Source organism: Carcharodon carcharias, chromosome 11, assembly GCF_017639515.1.
Source record: "Carcharodon carcharias isolate sCarCar2 chromosome 11, sCarCar2.pri, whole genome shotgun sequence".
NCBI lineage: Eukaryota > Metazoa > Chordata > Chondrichthyes > Lamniformes > Lamnidae > Carcharodon > Carcharodon carcharias.
The window spans coordinates 62,394,411-62,414,508 of NC_054477.1; the positions used below are offsets into that span (position 1 = coordinate 62,394,411).

Here is a 20,098-nt window from a genome sequence, read left to right on the forward strand (position 1 = left end):
GGATCATGTGCCATCAGATTCCCACTCGCCACTTATGATCTTATGAGAAGTGAAAGCTGACAGTGTGGAAAGCCAGCAAGTTTGCTGCTGCCTTCCACAGGAAAGTGGAAGGAGTTTGCAAAATTGCAATCCAAGGGGCACAGAACAAAGGGGGAGGGCCTGATGAAACAATCTGAGGGGCACAGGACAGAACATCAAATCCACAAACCACAGCTAGAGTCACTTTTTGTCAACTTAACCTTGTTACGGAATGACTTCTTTGACTTTGGAGCCGGTGTTGAGAGAAATATACGATACCTCAAAAATGATCTAAAAGCAGCAAAACGTTGCATTTTGGAACATAATCACCTTTTTATTAAAAGTAATCCAAAAGCACCAGGTATGGAACAACATTAATGCTGTTCTTTCTACGAATAGTATAACTTAACCTTCGTCATTTTTTAATGGAGATCACAATGTTGGGTGCATGATCAGAGGCACTAATATTAGTGAGCTCATTCCCACCCGCGTTGGTCACTTTGGAATTCTGTAATGGCCATCAGATAATAGCAATTATTTCTGTTATTGACATCAATTCCACTATCTTTTTATGAATTGTGTGTAAGCCTTTAATTTTGACTTTTACCTATTTCCCCTACTCAGGCTATTTGCTAGTGCGGTCTTCTATTTGTATGCTGACTCTTCCTGTCACACTCTGGCTATCATTACCCATATCATTACCCTGCACTATTGCCTTGTCTTTTCTCTTTAACTTTCTACATTTTCCCGCATGTACATGCTTACCCCCACCATTTAGTTTAAATACAGGTTCTTTTTTTTCTATGCACAGCATTTTTAAAACTTCCTTTAAAGAGGCAATTGGCATGGTTGCCAGTAGAACAGCTAATCTGTGATACAGTTAAACATGCATCTAAAATAATGAAAAGCCATTTGTGCTCCACTTCTATCCTACCAGTGTAGGCTTTTTAAATGGGGGTGGGTAGGCAAAAAATGAAAAATTAGAACTCTTTGCTCCCCCACTTATCTGATAACACAATGGCCCAGAATTCATGGACAAGGGTGAAGTGATAGTGCTCGCTGCTGACCTTGAAGAAAGCAGCTCACAAAAATCTAGCAACCTCTGTGGCATAGGTTTTCCCCTTTCCGACATCAGTTTGAATCTGTCAAGGGGGTCTTTAGGTGTTCAACGGCAGTGATGAGATAAAGTAGGGTAAGCAGCCAATGACATGCAATTATTCTCACAGGGAAACCATGAAGGAATCTTCCATTTTTAATTATTTTTTTATAAACAGTGAAATATATGATTCAGGCATACACATGGGATTAAAGGTAGGAATTGAAATATTATAAACTTCAAAAAGTATTTAAAACATGTAAATTATTTAAATGGAGAAATTTGACATTCACAAATATAAAATTGGCAAAACTAAGGCCAGTGAGGCTGGTCAGCAGTAATTAAGAGCTTAGTATGCAGTTAAAAACCTATCCGTCTCATTCAGCAAGGTGTAACATTTTAAAAGGGTTTTTACAACAGTGTAAAGGGGAAGCTCTTATCAGTTCAGTGATTTCTAATGGATTGCAGTCTGCAGGAACGTCAACAGTGCACCCTATGGGGAAGCATAGAATCACTGGCAGCAACTTCTGGATTTCCATGTTTAACTGCACACATGGATTCCAGAAGTTGCTGTCAGTTTCAAAGAATTAATAATGTGAATGCTGGAAGTTTTACCATCATCCCAGCGCAAAACTCAGACCATTAAAACAGTGACACAGAACCAACATCGTTCATGCCACTGAGGTTCCAGTGGAGGTTGGTGGAACTCTTGACTAAAAGTGGACTAGATTAGTATTTATTTATCGGAACTGAAAACACTCACATTCCTCAAGGATAAACACACATATTAATTTTAAAAATTTACATTAAATCATCCAGAAGTGAATCAACACAAGCCACTTTGAGCCAGGGCATTCAGATAAAGTCGACAATTTTTGACTGTCATTGTAATAGGCTCCTAGTTTAAAGGCATTGATTAAAAACTTCTGTATATGAAGCAAGTTGCTGAAAATGACAATGAAATACAATATGTAGATAGATAAACAGTTTGCAAGGTTCAATCAATCAGGAGCTTCTTTATTTACCTTGAATAAAAAATTTACAGATGCTGTTTCTAATGCATTACATAACTTTCATAGAAAGATATTTACAAAATATATATTTTTAAGATTTTCAGAAATGAAGTCATAAAATTAAATTGTTCTTTTGAATAAACTATCCTTATTCAACCCTTTTTAATATGTGTCATATGCTAAAATTGTTAAGGCACGATTTCCGTTAGGTTAGGATTTTTGGTTAACACAATTAGCCCCAAAAGAAAAAAGAAAACGCTAAATGGAGATTAAAAAGTGTTGACTCATTGGAGATCATCAGTGATGTGCTCATTTTCTTGCCTATGCTAATTGATGCTATCTGATACTACGAGGATGCAGCATACCTCCATTTGCTGCACCTCCCTCAGCTGTTAGGTAACTGTGAGGGAAAGGGACGTAGTGCTGGCGGCCAGCCGCAACATCGCACTGCAGTGGGGAGAGAAAACGCTTCGTATTTAATAATATTTAATAAACGCAATCATTCCTCTAGTATCTTCTCTCCCCCCGAAAGATGGAGATGATGGATTTCCATTCCGTCACACACAAAGCGGTAAAGAGCATCCCTGACCTGACCCGGCCAATGCATTCTCGGGCATGTTCAAAACACAGCAGCCACATCTCAGGGCTTTGTTTCCACCATTCGCTCGACTTATTTATTTTTCGTCTGATTTTATGGAAAATAAAAAAAAACGGTCGACCCTCATTCGTCTGTGGGTTTCCAAGGAAACCGTTACTTATCATTAAATGTTCCTGGTTAAAGCATCAAATTTTGTTAATAGACAGTTATCCCGTCAGATGGAAAACACCCGAGCAGAGACACAGCCCGGACTCGGGGATAAATCAGCGGCTCCGCACCTGCCCCTCAGCATCCATCGCAAAGCCGAGGATGTGCTGAGCGCTCCCGCACCCAAAGCTAGCCCCCTTTTCTTTTAAACTATAAATCCTCTTGAGCCTATTTAATTTAATTTATTGTATTTTATTCCCCCCGCCCCGCTGTAATTGGAACCTGCTCGCTCACTCACCTGGCCTGAAGCCGCTGCTCCTCTGCAGCCGGGGCGGGATGAGGACCACCTCAAGCAGTCTCTGACGCTGTTACCATGACACAGGCTGCGCCACCGGAAGTACAGACAGCGGCAGCCGGAAGTAGGAAATCTGCTCGGTCAAAACCGGCGACAACGAACCGGAGCCGCGGGGTTAAGACATGGCGGCTCTCGGCTGCAGAAACGTGAAATTGTCCAAAGAACAGAAAAAATTACTGAGGAAACAAGTGAAAGCGCAACACATCCTCCTGAAACAAGACGGCATCGCAACGGTGTCTGGACCGACTAAAGTCAGTTTTTCTTGTATTCCTGTCAACAACCGTTGGTGTTTGAATGATAAAAAACAAAAACAGAATTACCTGGAAAAACTCAGCAGGTCTGGCAGCATCGGCGGAGAAGAAAAGAGTTGACGTTTCAAGTCCTCATGACCCTTCAACAGAACTAGGTGAATCCCAGGAAGGGCTGAAATATAAGCTGGTTTGGGGGGGGGGGGGGGGTTGGTTGTTGGGACAAATAAGCAGTGATAGAGATCATCAAAAGATGTCACAGACAGCAGAACAAAAGAACACATAGGTGTCGAAGTTGGTGATATTATCTAAACGAATGTGCTAATTAAGAATGGATGGTAGGGCACTCAAGGTATAGCTCTAGTGGGGGTGGGGGGAGCATAAAAGATTTAAAAATATTTAAAAATAATGGAAATAGGAGGGAAAAAATCTATATAATTTATTGGAAAAAACAAAAGGCAGGGGGAAGAAACAGAAGGGGGGGTGGGGATGGAGGAGGGAGGTCAAGACCTAAAGTTGTTGAATTCAATATTCAGTCCGGAAGGCTGTAAAGTGCCTAGTCGGAAGATAAGGTGTTGTTCCTCCAGTTTGCGTTGGGCTTCACTGGAACAATGCAGCAAGCCAAGGACAGACATGTGGGCAAGAGAGCAGGGTGGAGTGTTGAAATGGCAAGCGAAAGGGAGGTTTGGGTCATTCTTGCGGACAGACCGCAGGTGTTCTGCAAAGCGGTCACCCAGTTTACGTTTGGTCTCTCCAATGTAGAGGAGGCTGCATTGGGAGCAACGAATGCAGTAGACTAAGTTGGGGAAAATGCAAGTGAAATGTTGCTTCACTTGAAAGGAGTGTTTGGGCCCTTGGACGGTGAGGAGAGAGGAAGTGAAGGGGCAGGTGTTACATCTTTTGCGTGGGCATGGGGTGGCGCCATAGGTGGGGGTTGGGGAGCAGGGAGTGATGGAGGAGTGGACCAGGGTGTCCCGGAGGGAACGATCCCTAGGGAATGCCGACAGCGGGGGTGAAGGGAAGATGTGTTTGGTAGTGGCATCATGTTGGAGTTGGCGGAAATGGCGGAGGATGATCCTTTGAATGCGGAGGCTGGTGGGGTGATAAGTGAGGACAAGGGGGACCCTATCATGTTCCACCCCCTCCACTTCTCTCTCTCTCTCTCTCTCTCCCCCACCCCACCCGCCTCCCCCCAACCTTAAACCAGCTTATATTTCAACCCTTCCTGGGATTCACCTAGTTCTGTCGAAGGGTCATGAGGACTCGAAACGTCAACTCTTTTCTTCTCCGCCGATGCTGCCAGACCTGCTGAGTTTTTCCAGGTAATTCTGTTTTTGTTTTGGATTTCCAGCATCCGCAGTTTTTTGTTTTTATCTCGGTGTTTGAATGATGCTGGATCCGATGTGATTTCGCAGATCTGCTGGGAGCAGCTTCTGTACAGAGGGTTGACAAAATTTACTAGCATCTGAGAATTTAGATATTTATGAATCGAAATTATTAATATCAGTTAGGCTTCTTCGATGCCACTCTCTAACAAACATCTGCTGTTTCCTTCCTTTGGGCCTTTGTCTACACTTTGAATTCCCCGACTTTCAGTTTCAGTAGCAGTCGTTCAATTTCGACCGGTCCATTACAGTATATAAAGGTTTGTTTGCACAGCTAATGTGGGACTGAGTATGGGACCGCCCACACTGTGATGTAAGGAGGTACATTGTATTTTAGAAAAATATACTTTATTCATAAAATACCTGAAAGAATATTACAAAACATTTCAAAATGGTCATTACAAAATGTGCAATCATATTCAACTTTTCCACATAGATCATGAGGTGCTTCTATACATTCAATGAACATTACAGACATTTCAATATGGTCATAACAGACAGTGCAATGGTATTCAAGTTATCTACATAGATCCTGTTGCACTCTGAGGTGCTTCAATACAATTATGATACATTTATGTATTCGCTGTGTACATTTCTCGTGAGTCATTCAGCCAGAGGGGTCTATATAATTCCCAGCCCCTCGGTGCACTATGGCAGAAAGGTCTTAGACAGCGACCTTTCCCCATTGCGCCTTTGCGGTGGCTGCCCCAAGCTTTAGTGCATCCCTCAGCACGTAGTCCTGGACCTTGGAATGTACCAGTCTGCAACAGTCAGTCAGGGACAATTCCATGCACTGGAAGACCAACAAGTTTCGGCAGACCAAAGAGCATCTTTCACCGAGTTGATGATCCTCCAGCTGCAGTTGATCTCAGTGTGCGTCCCTGGGAACAACCTGTAGAGTACAGAGCCCTGTGTCACAGAACTGCTCAGGATGAACCTCGACAAAAACCACTACATCTTTCCAGACCTCCTTTGCAAAGGCATATTCCACAAGGAGGTGAACAATGGTCTCTTCCCCACCACAGCCACTTTGAAGGCAACGTGTGGAGGGGGTGAGACTCCTGGCAAGTAGGAAGGATCTGACTGTGAGGGCCTTTCTCACCACCAGCCAAGCTACATCTTGGTGCTTGTTGGAAAGTTCTGGTGATGAGGTATTCTGCCAAATGACTTTGACAGTGTGTTCGGGGAACCTTCCTACAGGATCCACCACCTCCTTTTCCCTCAGGGCCTCTAGGACGTTACGTGCAGACCGCTGCCTGATGGACTTGTGGTCAAAGGTGTTCTCTGCATAAAATTTTTCATGAGGGACAGATGGTACGGCACGGTTCAACTACTTGGAGTGTTCCGTGGTAGTGTGGCCGGACCCATCGTTCGCAACACCAGGGATAGGTAGAACCTCAGCCTGTTTGCGTACCGCGGGTCTACGCACAGCTTGATGCAGCGGACCCAAATGTGGCCATCAGGATGAGGGTGATGTTGGGCATGTTTTTTCCCCCTTTATCTTGTTTGTATTCCGTTTCCCTGTGAACACGATCCATTTTCAACCTCTAGATAAAGCGAATGATGGCTCGGGTGATTGCCACAGTGCAGGAGTGAGGAATGGGCCAGACCTGCGCCACTGAGTGTGCCTCACACCTGATGACCAGGTTCTTACCCGAAATGGAGAGGGAGTGTCGCTCCCACATGCCCAGTTTTCTTTTCATCATAGCCACTTGCTCCTTCCAGTTTCTAATGCATGCCCTGGTCCCTCCGAACCATATCCCCAGCACCTTCAGGTTGTCTGACCTGACAGTGAAGGGGACAAAGGATCGGTCAGCCCAATTCCCAAAGAACGTGGCCTCCCTCTAGCCACGATTTACCTTGGCTTCTGAGGCCTGTTCAAACTGGTTGCAGGTGTTGATCAGCCTGCGCACCGACAGTGGATCCGAGCAGAAGATAGTGACATCAGCCATGTACAGGGAGGCTTTGACCTGAGTGCCTCCACTGCCTGGAATCGTCACTCCTCTTCTGCTCAGATCCTTCCTGATGGACTCAGCAAAGGGTTCTATGCAACACACAAACAGTATAGGACAGCCCTGCCTGATTCCAGATTTAATTGGAAAGCTTTCTGATTCCCACCCATTGATTGAAACTGCACTATTGATGTTTGTGTAGAGCTGTTGGATCCAGTTGTGGATTCCCTCCCCAAACCCCATTTTGGAGAGCACATTCACCATGTAGGTGTGCGGTACTCTGTCAAAGGCCTTCTCCTGATCCGGGCTGATAAGGCAGGTGTCCACACCCCTGTTCCGTACATAGGCAATTGTATCCCTGAGTAGCGTGAGGCTGTCAGAGATCTTCCTGCCGGGTACAGCGCAGGTCTGGTCTTGGTGGATCACCAACTCCAGCGCAGACTTGACCTGATTGCGATGACTTTGGACAGAATCTTATTGTCCACATTCAACAATGAGATGGGTCGACAATTTCTAATTTCCTCCCTTACTTCCTTCCACTTGTAGATGAGGGTGATGATAACTTTCCTCGTGGATTCTGACATGCTGCCGGCCAGGAGCATACTCTCGTACACTTCTAGCAGGTCTGGGCCGATCCAGTCCCACAGAGCTGAATGCAACTCAGCCGGCAAACTATTGCTTCTGGGAGTTTTACTCTTCTCTAAGGACTCAAGGGCCTTAGTCAGTTCGTCAAGAGTTAGCGGTTTGTCCAGACTCTCCCGAGTATTCTCATCTAAGACCCCATGATAGAGGACGGGAAGGACTGGGAGGCCATGCTGTCTGTGGGCTTCACGTCATGTAATCCGGCATAAAAGGACTTGCTGATCCTCAAAATGTCGGACTGTGATGACTTTACTGAGCTGTCTTCTTCCTTCAGGCTACTGATCACAGAGCTCTCTATCTGCATCTTTTGGAAGAAGAAATGCAAGCGTGTCTCATTCTGCTCCACGGAGCGGACTCTAGACCGGAAGATGATCTCTGAGGCTTCTGAGGCAAAGAGTGAGGTTTGCTGGCTCTTCACCTCTTGGAGGTCCTCCTTGACATCGACCCCCATCAACTGCAGCCAGAGCAAGTTCTGCATGTTTATCTGGAGTCCGGACATTTTCCTCTGTTCCTTTCTAGCTTTCTGGACACCTTGAGAATGAAAAACCTCTTAATGTTCTCCTTGATCGCTTCCCACCAGGGCGCCAGGGACTGAAAGAGGGGTTTCATGGTTTTCCAACTTCTGTACTCCCTCTTGAGTTCCTCAATGTTCTCTGGGGGTCAGAAGTTGCATGTTAAGCTTCCATGTCCCCTTTTAAACCTTTGGTCTTCCTGTAAGTGACAGTCAGCCAGTTGGAGGCAGTGGTCAGAGAAGAACACCGGCTTGACGTTGGTGGATCTGTTTGTGAACACATGGGACGCAAAGAGGAAGAGTATCCTCGAACGGCTGGATCTGTCTGGCCTTGACCAGGTGTACCTATGCTGCGCTCCATGTGCATGGTTGCTGAAGACATCATGCAGTTTGGCATCCTTTACTGTTTCCATCAGGAGCCTGGACATGGCGTCCAGTCTGCTGTCAGCCTTGCCAGATTGTCCAGTCGCATCAATGATGCATTTGAAGTCACTGCCCAGAATGACCAGCCTGGAAGTCACCAGCAGCGATGGGAGCTGCTGAAGGACCGCCAGCTGCTCGCTGTTTTGAGCTGGGGCATACACATTAATTAACCGGAGCATTCTTGTATAATCTGTCTGCTACAGATGGTGAAGTTGCCTCCCCGCAGCAGAATACCCAGGACAGAGGAACGTTTCCTCCCGACCAGATCGATGGCCCATGGGCCATCATCGTGACCATTGCCTGTAGGAGCTGAGGTGTGATATCGCACACTGTTGCAGAAACAGCAGGTCAGCTTTGACCTTGGCAAGGTAATCCAAGGTCGCAACACATCACATAGTAGATTTAACGCTACACACATTAATGGATACAATCTTTATCCCCGTTTTTAAAGCATTTTGTCGCTTACCAAACCTGTTGTATTTGAGAGTTCCAGACCTTTGGTCTGCTCTTGCATACCCATAGTGTTCACAAGCTGTCTCACTTTGGCTGGACTGAGGAAACCATCCTATACCACTCCATTGGAGATGTTCCGTTCAGGCGGCATTGGGAGGTTCATGCAAGGAGCAAGGTTTGAATTTTTCTCTGTTGGAGAAGTCTCTCCAATCCATTCCCCCTCTGTGACGTTGCTGCTCCCGGCTTCCCGGAGCTGGGGCGTGCTGAGCGCTTCACTGCTTCCATTTCTTGGGGTGGGGTGCGGCCTCTTCAAGTTGAGGGCGAAGTTGGGGTGTGCTGTTCTCTTCACTGTCTCCACGTTCTGGAGCTCGGGTGTCTCCTCCTCCAGCTCCCTCAAGCTTTGCCGCTTCTCCTGTTGATGCCGCCCTTGCCCTTCTTCGTCTGAAGAGCAGCAGCCCTTAAGTCATCCATATCAGATGGGAGACGCCTCTTGCCACTCATCTGTGAGGTGGCTTGGTCCCTTCTTTGTCCCTTCTTTTTGGTACTCTTCAGCAGCTGCCACCCCCCCGGTTGATTGCTGGTTCCCCCTCCATTTATTCACTCTGTTAAGGTGTGGGAGGTTCAGGGGGCAGTGCAGTTGTTTGGCTGTCTGCTGCCTCAATGTTTCCCTTTGTCTTTCCGGTCTGACCACAAGCATTACCCAGACCTCCCTGTCACTTGCCATTTCAACGCACCACCCTGCTTTCATGCCCACATGTCCGTCCTTGGCCTGCTGCAATGTTCCAGTGAAGCTCAATGCAAACTGGAGGAACAGCACCTCATCTTCCAACTAGGCACTTTACAGCCTTCCGGACTGAATATTGAGCTCAACAACTTTAGATTATGAACTCTCCCCTCCCTCCCCAGCCCCTTTCCGATCCCCCCTTTTTCCAATAATTTATATAGATTTTTCTTTTCCCACCTATTTCCATTATTTTTAAATGTATTTCCATTCATTGTTTTATCTCTACCTTTTAGCCTATTTCGATCCCTTTACCCCACCCCACCCCCACTTATCTGTACCTTGCTCGTCCTGCTTTTTACCCTTAATGTCACCTATTAGCACATTTCTTCGCTAATTTCACCACCGTCAATACCTCTTTGTCCTTTTGTCTATGACATCTTTTGGCAATCTCCAGCTAACACTGGCCCTCTCTCCAGCTCTACCTGTTCTATTTCACCTTTCTTCTATTTTTCCTTAGTTCTGTTGAAGAGTCATACGGACTCGAAACGTTAATTGTATTCCTCTCCACAGATGCTATCAGACCTGCTGAGTTTTTCCAGGTATTTTTATTTTTGTTTTTGTTTCCCTTTGTCTTGTCTCTTTCTGTGTCCTCCTTTGTCTCATTGCGCTCACTAGGGGCCTTGGTGGGTGGAGGTTTGTAAGTGTCTTTGGTGGTAGAGACACTGACCATTTCATCTGCTTGCCCCTCATTCGTTTTGGCTGCCTGTGCTTAAATAAGGCAGTGTTTGGGGCAGACCTTGTAGAGGCGGCCTGCTTTGCCACACAAGTTGCAGCACTTTGTTAGCAGTCCTTTGTCTGGTGCCCTTCCTGCTTGCAATTCTTGCAGAGGACGGCACTGCAGTTGGCCACCACATGATTTGCCACATGAATGACAAAGTTTGGGTTGCCCAGCATTGTTAAGGTAGCCACAGCTTCCTCCGATAGCAAAGCTGGGAGGAGGATTGCTCACTTACCATCCATCTTGAGTGTGACCTTGACCTAGCGTTTGCTGGTCCAAATCCCAAAGGCGTTTTGGACCTCGGTGCAGTTCCCAACCTTGTTGACGTACCTGGCGAGAAAAGTGAGCACATTGGTGACAGGGACGTGAGAGCAGTAGAGATGCACAGTCACCACACAGTCCCATTGTGATGGCAGAGCAAAGAGTGGCTCCACCGTGAGGATTCTCATCTGTGGCTGGTCTCTCTTCTCCTTGAACACCTCCAGGATCTTATTGCAGGCAGCAACATTCTTGAAGGTCACATCAAAGTATCCAGCGCTGGAGAAGTCTTGCAGGCAGTAGATCTCCACAGCTTCAAATCCACAGGACTCCAAAAGGATTTGCTTAATGAAGATGGTATGGTTAATCGGTGTGCCTCCTTCACTATCTTTCACCGTCACCCTAACGGTATTATGTACCGCCTGGTTTGGGGCTCAACTGGTTGCAGCCATCACCTCTTTAAGTTCCCAATGTTAGGCACTGAAGTCTCTTCAAAGGAAAACAAACAATCACAGAAGAGCTTCCAATACCAAAGGGCAAAAAGATTAAAGCCTTTGCTGAAACCCCCTTGTAAAAGAAATGATACCCACAAAAACAACACTTACATGCAGAAGCAACCATGCTCATGGTCTTTTGTAAGGAGGTACATGACCCAGCTGAAGGGTCAGTGCAGTATTGAATCAGATGCATGTTAAGGCCAACACATAGCTCCTTGCCTGTACCCTTTATGGTATATATGTATATAGACACAATTAGTTAATAAAGACTTACTGTTAAAGTGCAGAAGACCATGAAGGCTTCTAAAGCAGACAAGTTCTGTAACCAATACCACCCCAACATCCATCATTCCTGTTTCTCCTCTTCATTAACTTGTGCTGTCTCACTTGTGTCCAGCACTGCCCGCTCCACTTATTCCTCATCTAGCTGACTATTGGTGAATCAAGTCTCAAGCCCAATTCGAGGCATTCATCCTCAAATCCTGACCATGCAAGTTCTGATACCTACCTCTATCCAACTGACCAGGAGACAATTATCGCAACAACACTGACATATGCAATAAATGTATACTTCTAATTTACAATCTGTGGTGGTTTCTAATGTCCTAGGATACTTGCAACTTATAATATATCGAATTTAAGATATTTGACTCCTAAGGCAGCTTGAAAAAGTTTACCTTCTAATATAGTGATTTTGGCAGAGATAATTTAACGTTTAACTTGCTAACTTTATAAAGTACGCAATGTCAGTAGAAACTTTATAGCCACCTATTTTTAATGGTTACTATAATTTCTGATGTAACATCTCACATTTTGTTCTTATTAGCACTTGGTTATAGCCAATGGTGGTCTGGGCAATGGTGTCAACCGACAGCAGCTGAGTGAAGTATTACAAAAGTTTGGAACAGTTGAGACCCTTTTGATGCTTCCTCATAAACCACATGCATTTGCGACATATAGTACAATTCAAGAAGCCAGGGAGGCATACAGTGCTCTTAATGGACAAAACTTAAAGATTGCTGGAAATACACAACCTATCACTTTGTATCTGAACTTTGTGGAGGAAAGTAAGTTAATTTCCATTTTTTTGATTTTCGTTGGTACTGAAATGTAAAGCTCAACAGTCTAGTGTCAGTCTTATGTTCTGCAATTTTAATGTAATTAACTTATTAAAGATTTGAAGTTGAGCTCTGTGCATCGTGATTAATTTAGTTACCCTTACAATTTAAAGACACTACAAACCCTTTTCCAAATCCTATTGTCCTAGCTTATAAGAGCTTTTCTTTTCACCAGTTTGCTTTTGAAGCTAATTTTACAGTCTTGGCAAGTTATTTTAAGTATGCTTTTCCTCAAAATCTGCCAAAGCGCTGATGATTCTGCAGTTCTAATAAAGCACTGGACTGTCTCCAAGAGAAACCAGCCCTTATTCTTACCCACAATCTCCAATACTGCAAAATACAGATAGCTACCTCCAACTGGCATCTCTTGCATAGCATCTTGCTGTATAATATCAGCTTTAAAACTGGCAATGGATTAAAAAAAAGTGTAGCTGTATGTGTATATAGATCATAAATATATATATGTGTATTTTTTATGTTATATGTATGTATGTGTGTGTGTATGTGTGTATATATATATATATATATATATATATTTACCCTTCTTACAGAACTGTGGGACTCAATAACTGAAGCATCAAAACAAAATGGAATCTGACTTATTCTTTCACTGTAAATCAGTGGATCTGGTATTATCCCCTACTTAGCAAAACCTCACGAATTCTCTGACTCACTTTTGTACAACGCCATGGAGATCCACCAGTATAGTATTATCTCTTTAATTGTTTTAACATAGTAAACATTTTTTTTTGAGAAACATAGACAATTTATGGGCAGTAGGAGGCTATTGAGCCCACTGTTTCTATGCTGACTGAAGGAACTATTCTGCCCTATCCCACTTTCCAGCTTCTTGTCTGTAGCCCTGTTGATTACAGTGCTTCAGATGCAAACCCAAGTACTTTTTAAATGTGATCAGGATTTCTGTCTTTACTAACTTTTCATATAGTAAGTTTCAGACCTCCACCATTCTCTGGGTGAATCAGATTCTTTTTGACTCCCTTTTAATCCTTCCACCAATTGCTTTAAATCTGTGGCCCCTGGTTTATGACCAGCTAAGGGAAATGGTCCTTCCTATTCACTCTATGTAGGCCTTTCATAATTTACACATCTCAATGAAATCTTCCTCCAGTCTTCTCTGTTCAGAAAAAATATCACCCTATCCAATCATCCCTCATAGCTAAAATTTTACTTTTCTGTCAACATCCTCATTCATTTCCTTTTCATTGTCTTGAGTTTGATCACATCCATCGTGAAATGCAGTGACCAGAATTATATGTGCTACTCTAGCTGTGACCTAACTAATGTTTTATACAATTCTAGTATAATCTTCCTGCCCTTATGCTCTATGCCTTGGCTAGTAAAGAAAACTATCCTATATGTCTTCCTAAACATCTTATCTACCTGTCCTACTACCTTCAGGGATTTGTGGATATGGGTTCCAGCTCCCTCTGTCCCCTCCATTTCTCAGTATCTTACCATTTATTGTATGTACCAAATGCATTACCTCACATCTTTGTGGATTCCATTTGCCACTTTTTTGCCCACCTGATCAGTCCATAAATATTTCCTTGCTGCCTCTAGCTTTCTTTGTCATTAATCATCTGACCAATTCTTGTACCATCTGCAAACTTGCCCCTTTATTTATGTCTATTCATTGATTAAAAACCATGAAAAACAGGTGATCAAGTACTGAGCCCAATGCAAGCATACTCTCAATCACAGAAACACTCTTCGACCATTACTCTTTGCCTCTTGCCCCTGAGCCAATTTTGGATTCAACTTGCCGCTTACCCTTCGATTCCGTGGGTTCTTACTTTTCTGGCAAGTCTGCCATGTGAAACCTTGTCAAAAGCCTTGCCAAAATCCATGTAGACTGTATCAAATGCTCTATCCTCATTGAATTTTTTGAGTTATCAAAGAAAATCGATCATGTTAGTGAGACATGATCTTGACTTAACAAAACCATGTTGACTGACCTTGATTAAGGTCTGCCTTTCTAAATAATTATATATATATACCGTCTTTCAGAATTTTTTTTTTACATTAACTTGTCCATCACTAAAGTTAAGATAGCTGGCTTGTAATCAGTTCCTCCCTTTTTAAACATTGGTACAATGCTAGCAATCCTCCTGCATCACACCTGTAGCCAGATAAGAACATAAATAACTGCAGGAGAGGATCATACAGTCCTTCGAGCCTGCTTTGCCATTCAATATGATCATGGCAGAGCTTGGGCTACAACTCAACTTTCCTGCCTGCTCCCCATATCCCATGATCCCCTGAGGCCAAAAATCTGGCTATCTTAACCTTAAATGTATTCAAATATGGTGCATCCATAACCCTTTGGGGTATACAGTTCCAAAGATTCACAAGAATTTTCTCCTCATCTCAGTCCTAAATGGTCAGCCCCTTATCCTGAAACTGTACCCTTGTTCTAGATTTCCCAGCCAGGGAAAACAACATCTCAGTATCTACCTGTCAAGCCCCTTCATAATCTTGAATGTTTCAATGAGATCATCTCTCGTTCTTTTAAGCTCCAGAGAATATAGACCCAGTTTACTTAGCCTCTTATCATAGGATATCCCTTTCATCCCAGGGACCAATCTAGTGAACTTTAGCTGTACTGCCTCCAATGCATGTAAATCCTTCCTTAAATATGGAGATCAAAATTGTGCACAATATCCCAGGTGTGGTTTCACCAAAGCTCTGTACAATTGTAGGAAGGCTTCTTTATTCTTGTAAAAGCTCTTCCAATCTATTTTTATATTCCTGGCTAGCTTACTCTCATTCTGTTTTTTTCCCTTTTTATCAACTTTTTCATAGTCCTTTGCTGGTTTCTAAAACACTGCCAATTCTTAGCTTTACTTCTATTCTTTGCAACATTATGAGCCTATTCTTTTAACCCGATACTACCCTTAACCTCCTTTGTAAGCCACAGATGGATCTTTCTCACTAAGTTTTTGTTTTTCAATGGAATATATTTTTGTTGAATGTTTTGAATTGTTTCTTTAAATGATTCCCCTTTAGTCTATTTACACAGTCGACCATAGCTATCATTCTTGTCATATCTATGTAATTGGCTTTGTTAAAGGTTCTTGTTTGTGATTGGAGTATGTTGTTTTGAAACTTAATGTGGAATTCAACTGTATTATGATCACTACTTCCCAGTGGATCTTTTACTATGATGTTACTAATTAACCCTGCCTCATGCATAATACTAGGTCTAAAGTAGCTTCATCGCTAGTTGGGTCCACAGTATATTGCTCGAGGAAACTGTCAAGAAAGCTTTCTACAAATGCATCTTTCAGGCCACCTTTGCCAATTTGATTGCTCTAATCTTTGTGAAGATTCAAGTCCCCTACTCTCCCACAACTTTTACATTGCCTTTGTTACAAACACCAATAATTCCTTGCTTAATGCTCTGTCCAATGATATAACTACTGCTAGGGGGCCTGTAAACTACTCCCACCAGTGTTTTCTGACCCTTGCAATTCCTTATTTCCTCCTGTACTGATTCTACTTTCTGATTTTCTGAGCCAAGATCCTTTCTCAATAATGTCCAAATGTCATTCTTTATTATTAGGGCTACTGCTCCTCCTTTTCCATTCTGCCTGTCTTTTTGAAATGCTGTGAACCCTGGAATATTTATTTCCCAACTTTGGTCACCTTGTAACCATGTTCTGTAATGGCAATTAGATCCAAACCATTTACATCTATTTGTGTCACTAGTTTCAGCTGTCTTATTGCGAAAAAGTAACTTCAGTTTTATTTGTTTGCTACTATTCAATATATGAGCCTTACTCTCTGTAAGGCTATTACTATCACTATTACTGTAAAACTCTGTCCCTTCCTACCCCACTCAGCTTGTCTTTACCCATATTGATATATTTTTCTATTGTCTCAACTATTATCTTGGATTTTTAAACTTCTCTTCACCCAAACCCTCCTGCCCCTCTGTTAGTTTAAAACCATTTTCTCTACTCTGACTATATTTGCTGGTGCAATCTTATGTTTGTACATTCTATCCCTTCCTGTTACTCTGGTGACTGTTACCCTTATCACTAACCTGCATCATTGCCTTGACCTTTCTCTTTAACTATCCAAATCATCCCCCATCTCCACTATTTAGTTTAAAGCCTTCTCTACTTCCCTAGTTATATGACTCGCCAGGACACTGGTCCAAGCATGGTTCAGGTGAAGATCGTCCCACCATTACAGCTCCCAACTTTCCCCTGTACTGGTGTCAGTGCCCCATGATTTGAAACCCACTTCTCACACACCAATGTTTGAGCCACACATCCAACTCTCTGATTCTATTTACCCTATGCCACTTTGCTCGTGGCTTTTGTTACCTTTGTGGTTCTGTTTTTTAATTTTGTCCCTAGATGCTCATACTCCCTCAGCAGGAGTCTTTCTTAATCCCACCTATGTCATTGGTACCCATGCATACCATAATAGCTGGATCCTTTTCCTCCCAATCCAAGCACCTTTCCAATCTAGAGGAGATGTCCTTAACCTTGGCACCGGGGAGGCAACAGAGACTTTGGGACTCACTCAGAAACAGCTGCAGAGAACCGTAATCATCCCCATAACTATACTGTTCCCTATTACAACTACATCCCTTTTCATCTTCCCTCCCCCACCACCACCACTTGAATGGCACCTTGCACCATGGTGCCACAGTCAGTTTGCTTACCCACCCTGCAGTCCCTGTTTTTGTCCACACAAGTTGTAAGAACCTTGAACCTGTTGGACGATTGTAGGGCTGAGGCTTCCGTTGCTACCTTCTGCATCCTCATACCTGTCTCACTCACGGTCAGACCCTCCTGTCCCCGATCCTGGACTAAATCTGAAGTACCTAGCCTAAGGAGTGTGAATCTCTCCTGGAACAAAGTATCCCCTCCCTGATGCATCGCGTTGTCCAAAGCTCGGACTCCAGCTCATCAACTTTGAGCTGAAGTTCCTCAAGCTATAGACACTTACTGCAGATGTGGCTACTGTGGATCTCACAGGTGTCTACAAGCTCCTGCATGCAACAGCTGCAACACATCACTTAGCCTGTCAGCTGTATTTTGTTTTATTTAATAAATTTGGTTTCAAGTTTTGAAATATTACTCAACTGTTATCTGTAGTTATGTTAAGTCATTTAACTAGAATTTAAAAATGATGGTCAGAGCCTTTTTTTTTAACAAACTCAAATATTAAAAAGGCTTTTTGTTTTTAAACTTGCCTTTAAGTTTAGTGCATAACATACACTCAGCATTTTATATATTGTTGGTGAATCCAGCTGGTAGTTGGTAGCTATGGGTCAGGAAACAGCAGTTGCAAAGGTAGGGGTGGGATATTAATTAATTAATTTGTTGGTTCAATGGCTACTCCATGAATTAATTAATTCAGGGTTACTTGCTTTTCCACCATTGTAAAAATGCTTTCGTGGAATTAAGCCTCAGGAGTGGTAGACCACCGAATCATTGCAAAAATATATGTAGCCAGAATAAATTATGTTGATTTTATTTCCTTCCCTCCCTTCCGGAGCAGTGTGCCAGCTAGTAATTAAATAGATATGCCTTTGGCAAATATAATGGAGCAACAATTCATTAAATCTGCCCTGCATAAATGCAATCTGGCTTCATAGATAGTGATACAGCAATCAATTGATCAATAAATTTGCCACCTGCACTTTAGCATGGTCACACAACCAACTGGAATAAAATGAAACAACCAACTCTGGAGTAAAATGAAACTACGGATAGTCTTGTAATACTATTCTTTTCAAGAGGTAGCACTGCCATCTCTAGAGCAAATAAAGACAGCATTCAGTCAAACTTCAACAATTTCCAAGTTAGTCAATAAAAGCCATAAAGATGCCATAGGGCTGGCTTCCCAACCATGTCTCATGACAGAGCTGCCAGGCTATTACACATTATTCTTTGGAATGTTGTTCCTGTCTCACTTTATCCCTTTTCTTTTTCATTCCTCGCAGCTAAAGTGCTCTGAAAGTTTAGTGTCTACCTAATGGTTAGTCTTCCAGGAACATGGCTTAGAAAACTAATGTTGACATGGTTGTTCACTTGTTTGCATTTGTCAACAACAGGAATATATTAAGAAAATTGTAATTGTTTGTGCTAATTAAGAAATTTTCGTTGAAAGGAGAAAAACTCTTAATATCTTCTTAAAGTTGTTAGTGAAGACGTTTCTCCTTTGAGCCCACCGCCAGGCCTTCTGGTAGTCGAAGACATTATTTCCCCTGAATATGAGAAGATGCTTTTGGCATTTGTAGATGGAAGCCCAAATGCAACAATGGAAAATGGTGAGTAGTACAGACAGTGGGTGGAATTTGGAATTGTCTAAATAATGGTCGATGATGTGCTTATGCCTCTTGTGTAACCATTTTTCTATTAATTTTAAAAGCTGAGGCAAAGGAGTGTTGCTTGATAAGTTATTGCTATTCCATAATCTGATGTAAAATATAAAATGTTTTCTGCTGATAGCATGAGTAGGTGAGCCACCTAAGCCCATTCCCATTACAGGATCGTTAGGAACGGAAGTAGGCTGTTAAACCCATTGGTTCTGCTCTGCCATTCAGTTTAATCCTAACTGATCACATCTCAATTCCCATGTTCCTACCTTCGCCCACTCTGTCACTAATCATGAAGAAGCAGTTGAGTGACTTTGAAGCAGAAAATGGTAAAAGTTCATTTCTTTAAAATGGCGTACTGCCCAGAATCTAATGAGGTGATTTTGAACAGTAATCTCCCATGAAAAATAGTGGGCATGAACCAAACTCCTGTGTTTCTGTGTGCATCCCATTGATACACCAAAATGCTGTTCTGTGTTCAATTGAAAATTTTTAATACCATCCTGCACTTATAATTTTAGACCATATTTTGTTCTGCAAAATGGGCCAAGTAATCATGTTTAACTGATTTCGATATGGTTCTGAATGGAAAGCCATGAAACAGTGATTGTAGTAAAAGCACCGTGGTCCAAATAGATGGCTGTTGGCATTTAAGTTAATATTGGTTTGCTTTGCACTTTGTTAGCAGATTTACTTCTTTTTCAGGCAGCTGTTTCTAAATTGCGAATCTTTTTGTTATTCTCATGAATCATTACTTTTTTAAACAACATGGAACATGGCAATATAAAATGATACAACTTTTAAAAATCTTGTTAAATGAATGCTGCATCCTGCATCGTAATTCAGTCTTTAATATCATTCCTGTAATTTTGTTTTTTTCTAATTTTCATAGCCCAGAAATCTCTGAAACATCGACGAGTAAAGCACTATGGCTATGAATTTCGTTATGACAACAATAATATAGATAAGAACAAGCCTCTACCAGGAGGTACATTTGATCATGTATGGACTTCTGCTGTGATGGAATGAGTGTTTGATTTGTAAATAATTGCAGAAAATATCACAAAAAAAATAATGTTTTCTGTACTATGGAGTGAATGAAACTTGTCAGTTTAATTCAGGTAATTTTTGTTTGTGCACAAATTTAACAGACTTTAAAAAAAATGGTTGCCTAGCTAATCAAATTTCTAAATAAAAACAAAAAACAGCGGATGCTGGAAATCCAAAACAAAAACACAATTACCTAGAAAAACTCAGCAGGTCTGGCAGCATCGGCGGAGAAGAAAAGAGTTGACGTTTCGAGTCCTCATGACCCTTCGACAGAACTAGGTGAATCCCAGGAAGGGTTGAAATATAGGCTGGTTTAAGGTGGTGGTGGTGGTGGGGGTGCGGTGTTTTGGGGGGGTGGGGGGAGAGGAGTGGAGGGGGGTGGTGTGGTTGTAGGCAAAAGCGTGATAGAAGCAGATCATCAAAAGATGTCACAGACGGCAGAACAAAAGAACACATAGGTGTTGAAGTTGGTGA

General features: G+C 42.7%; 2 protein-coding genes across 3 annotated transcripts in view; one reads left to right on the top strand and one right to left on the bottom strand.

The window, feature by feature from the left end:
• elmod1 (ELMO/CED-12 domain containing 1) overlaps positions 1-3,255 on the bottom strand; it is a 60,089-nt gene extending 56,834 nt beyond the window's left edge. For both annotated transcript variants that reach the window (XM_041199857.1, XM_041199856.1), the window contains exon 1: positions 3,171-3,255. The gene's annotated coding sequence lies outside the window, so the exon portion shown is untranslated. The remainder of the gene's footprint in view (positions 1-3,170) is intronic.
• The window catches only part of alkbh8 (alkB homolog 8, tRNA methyltransferase), an 80,875-nt gene continuing 64,024 nt past the window's right edge, over positions 3,248-20,098 (top strand). Inside the window, exons 1-4 of the mRNA XM_041199855.1 lie at positions 3,248-3,478; positions 11,925-12,165; positions 18,395-18,526; positions 19,467-19,562. Coding sequence (XP_041055789.1) covers positions 3,350-3,478; positions 11,925-12,165; positions 18,395-18,526; positions 19,467-19,562 — 598 coding nt within the window. The 5' untranslated portion in view covers positions 3,248-3,349. The remainder of the gene's footprint in view (positions 3,479-11,924; positions 12,166-18,394; positions 18,527-19,466; positions 19,563-20,098) is intronic.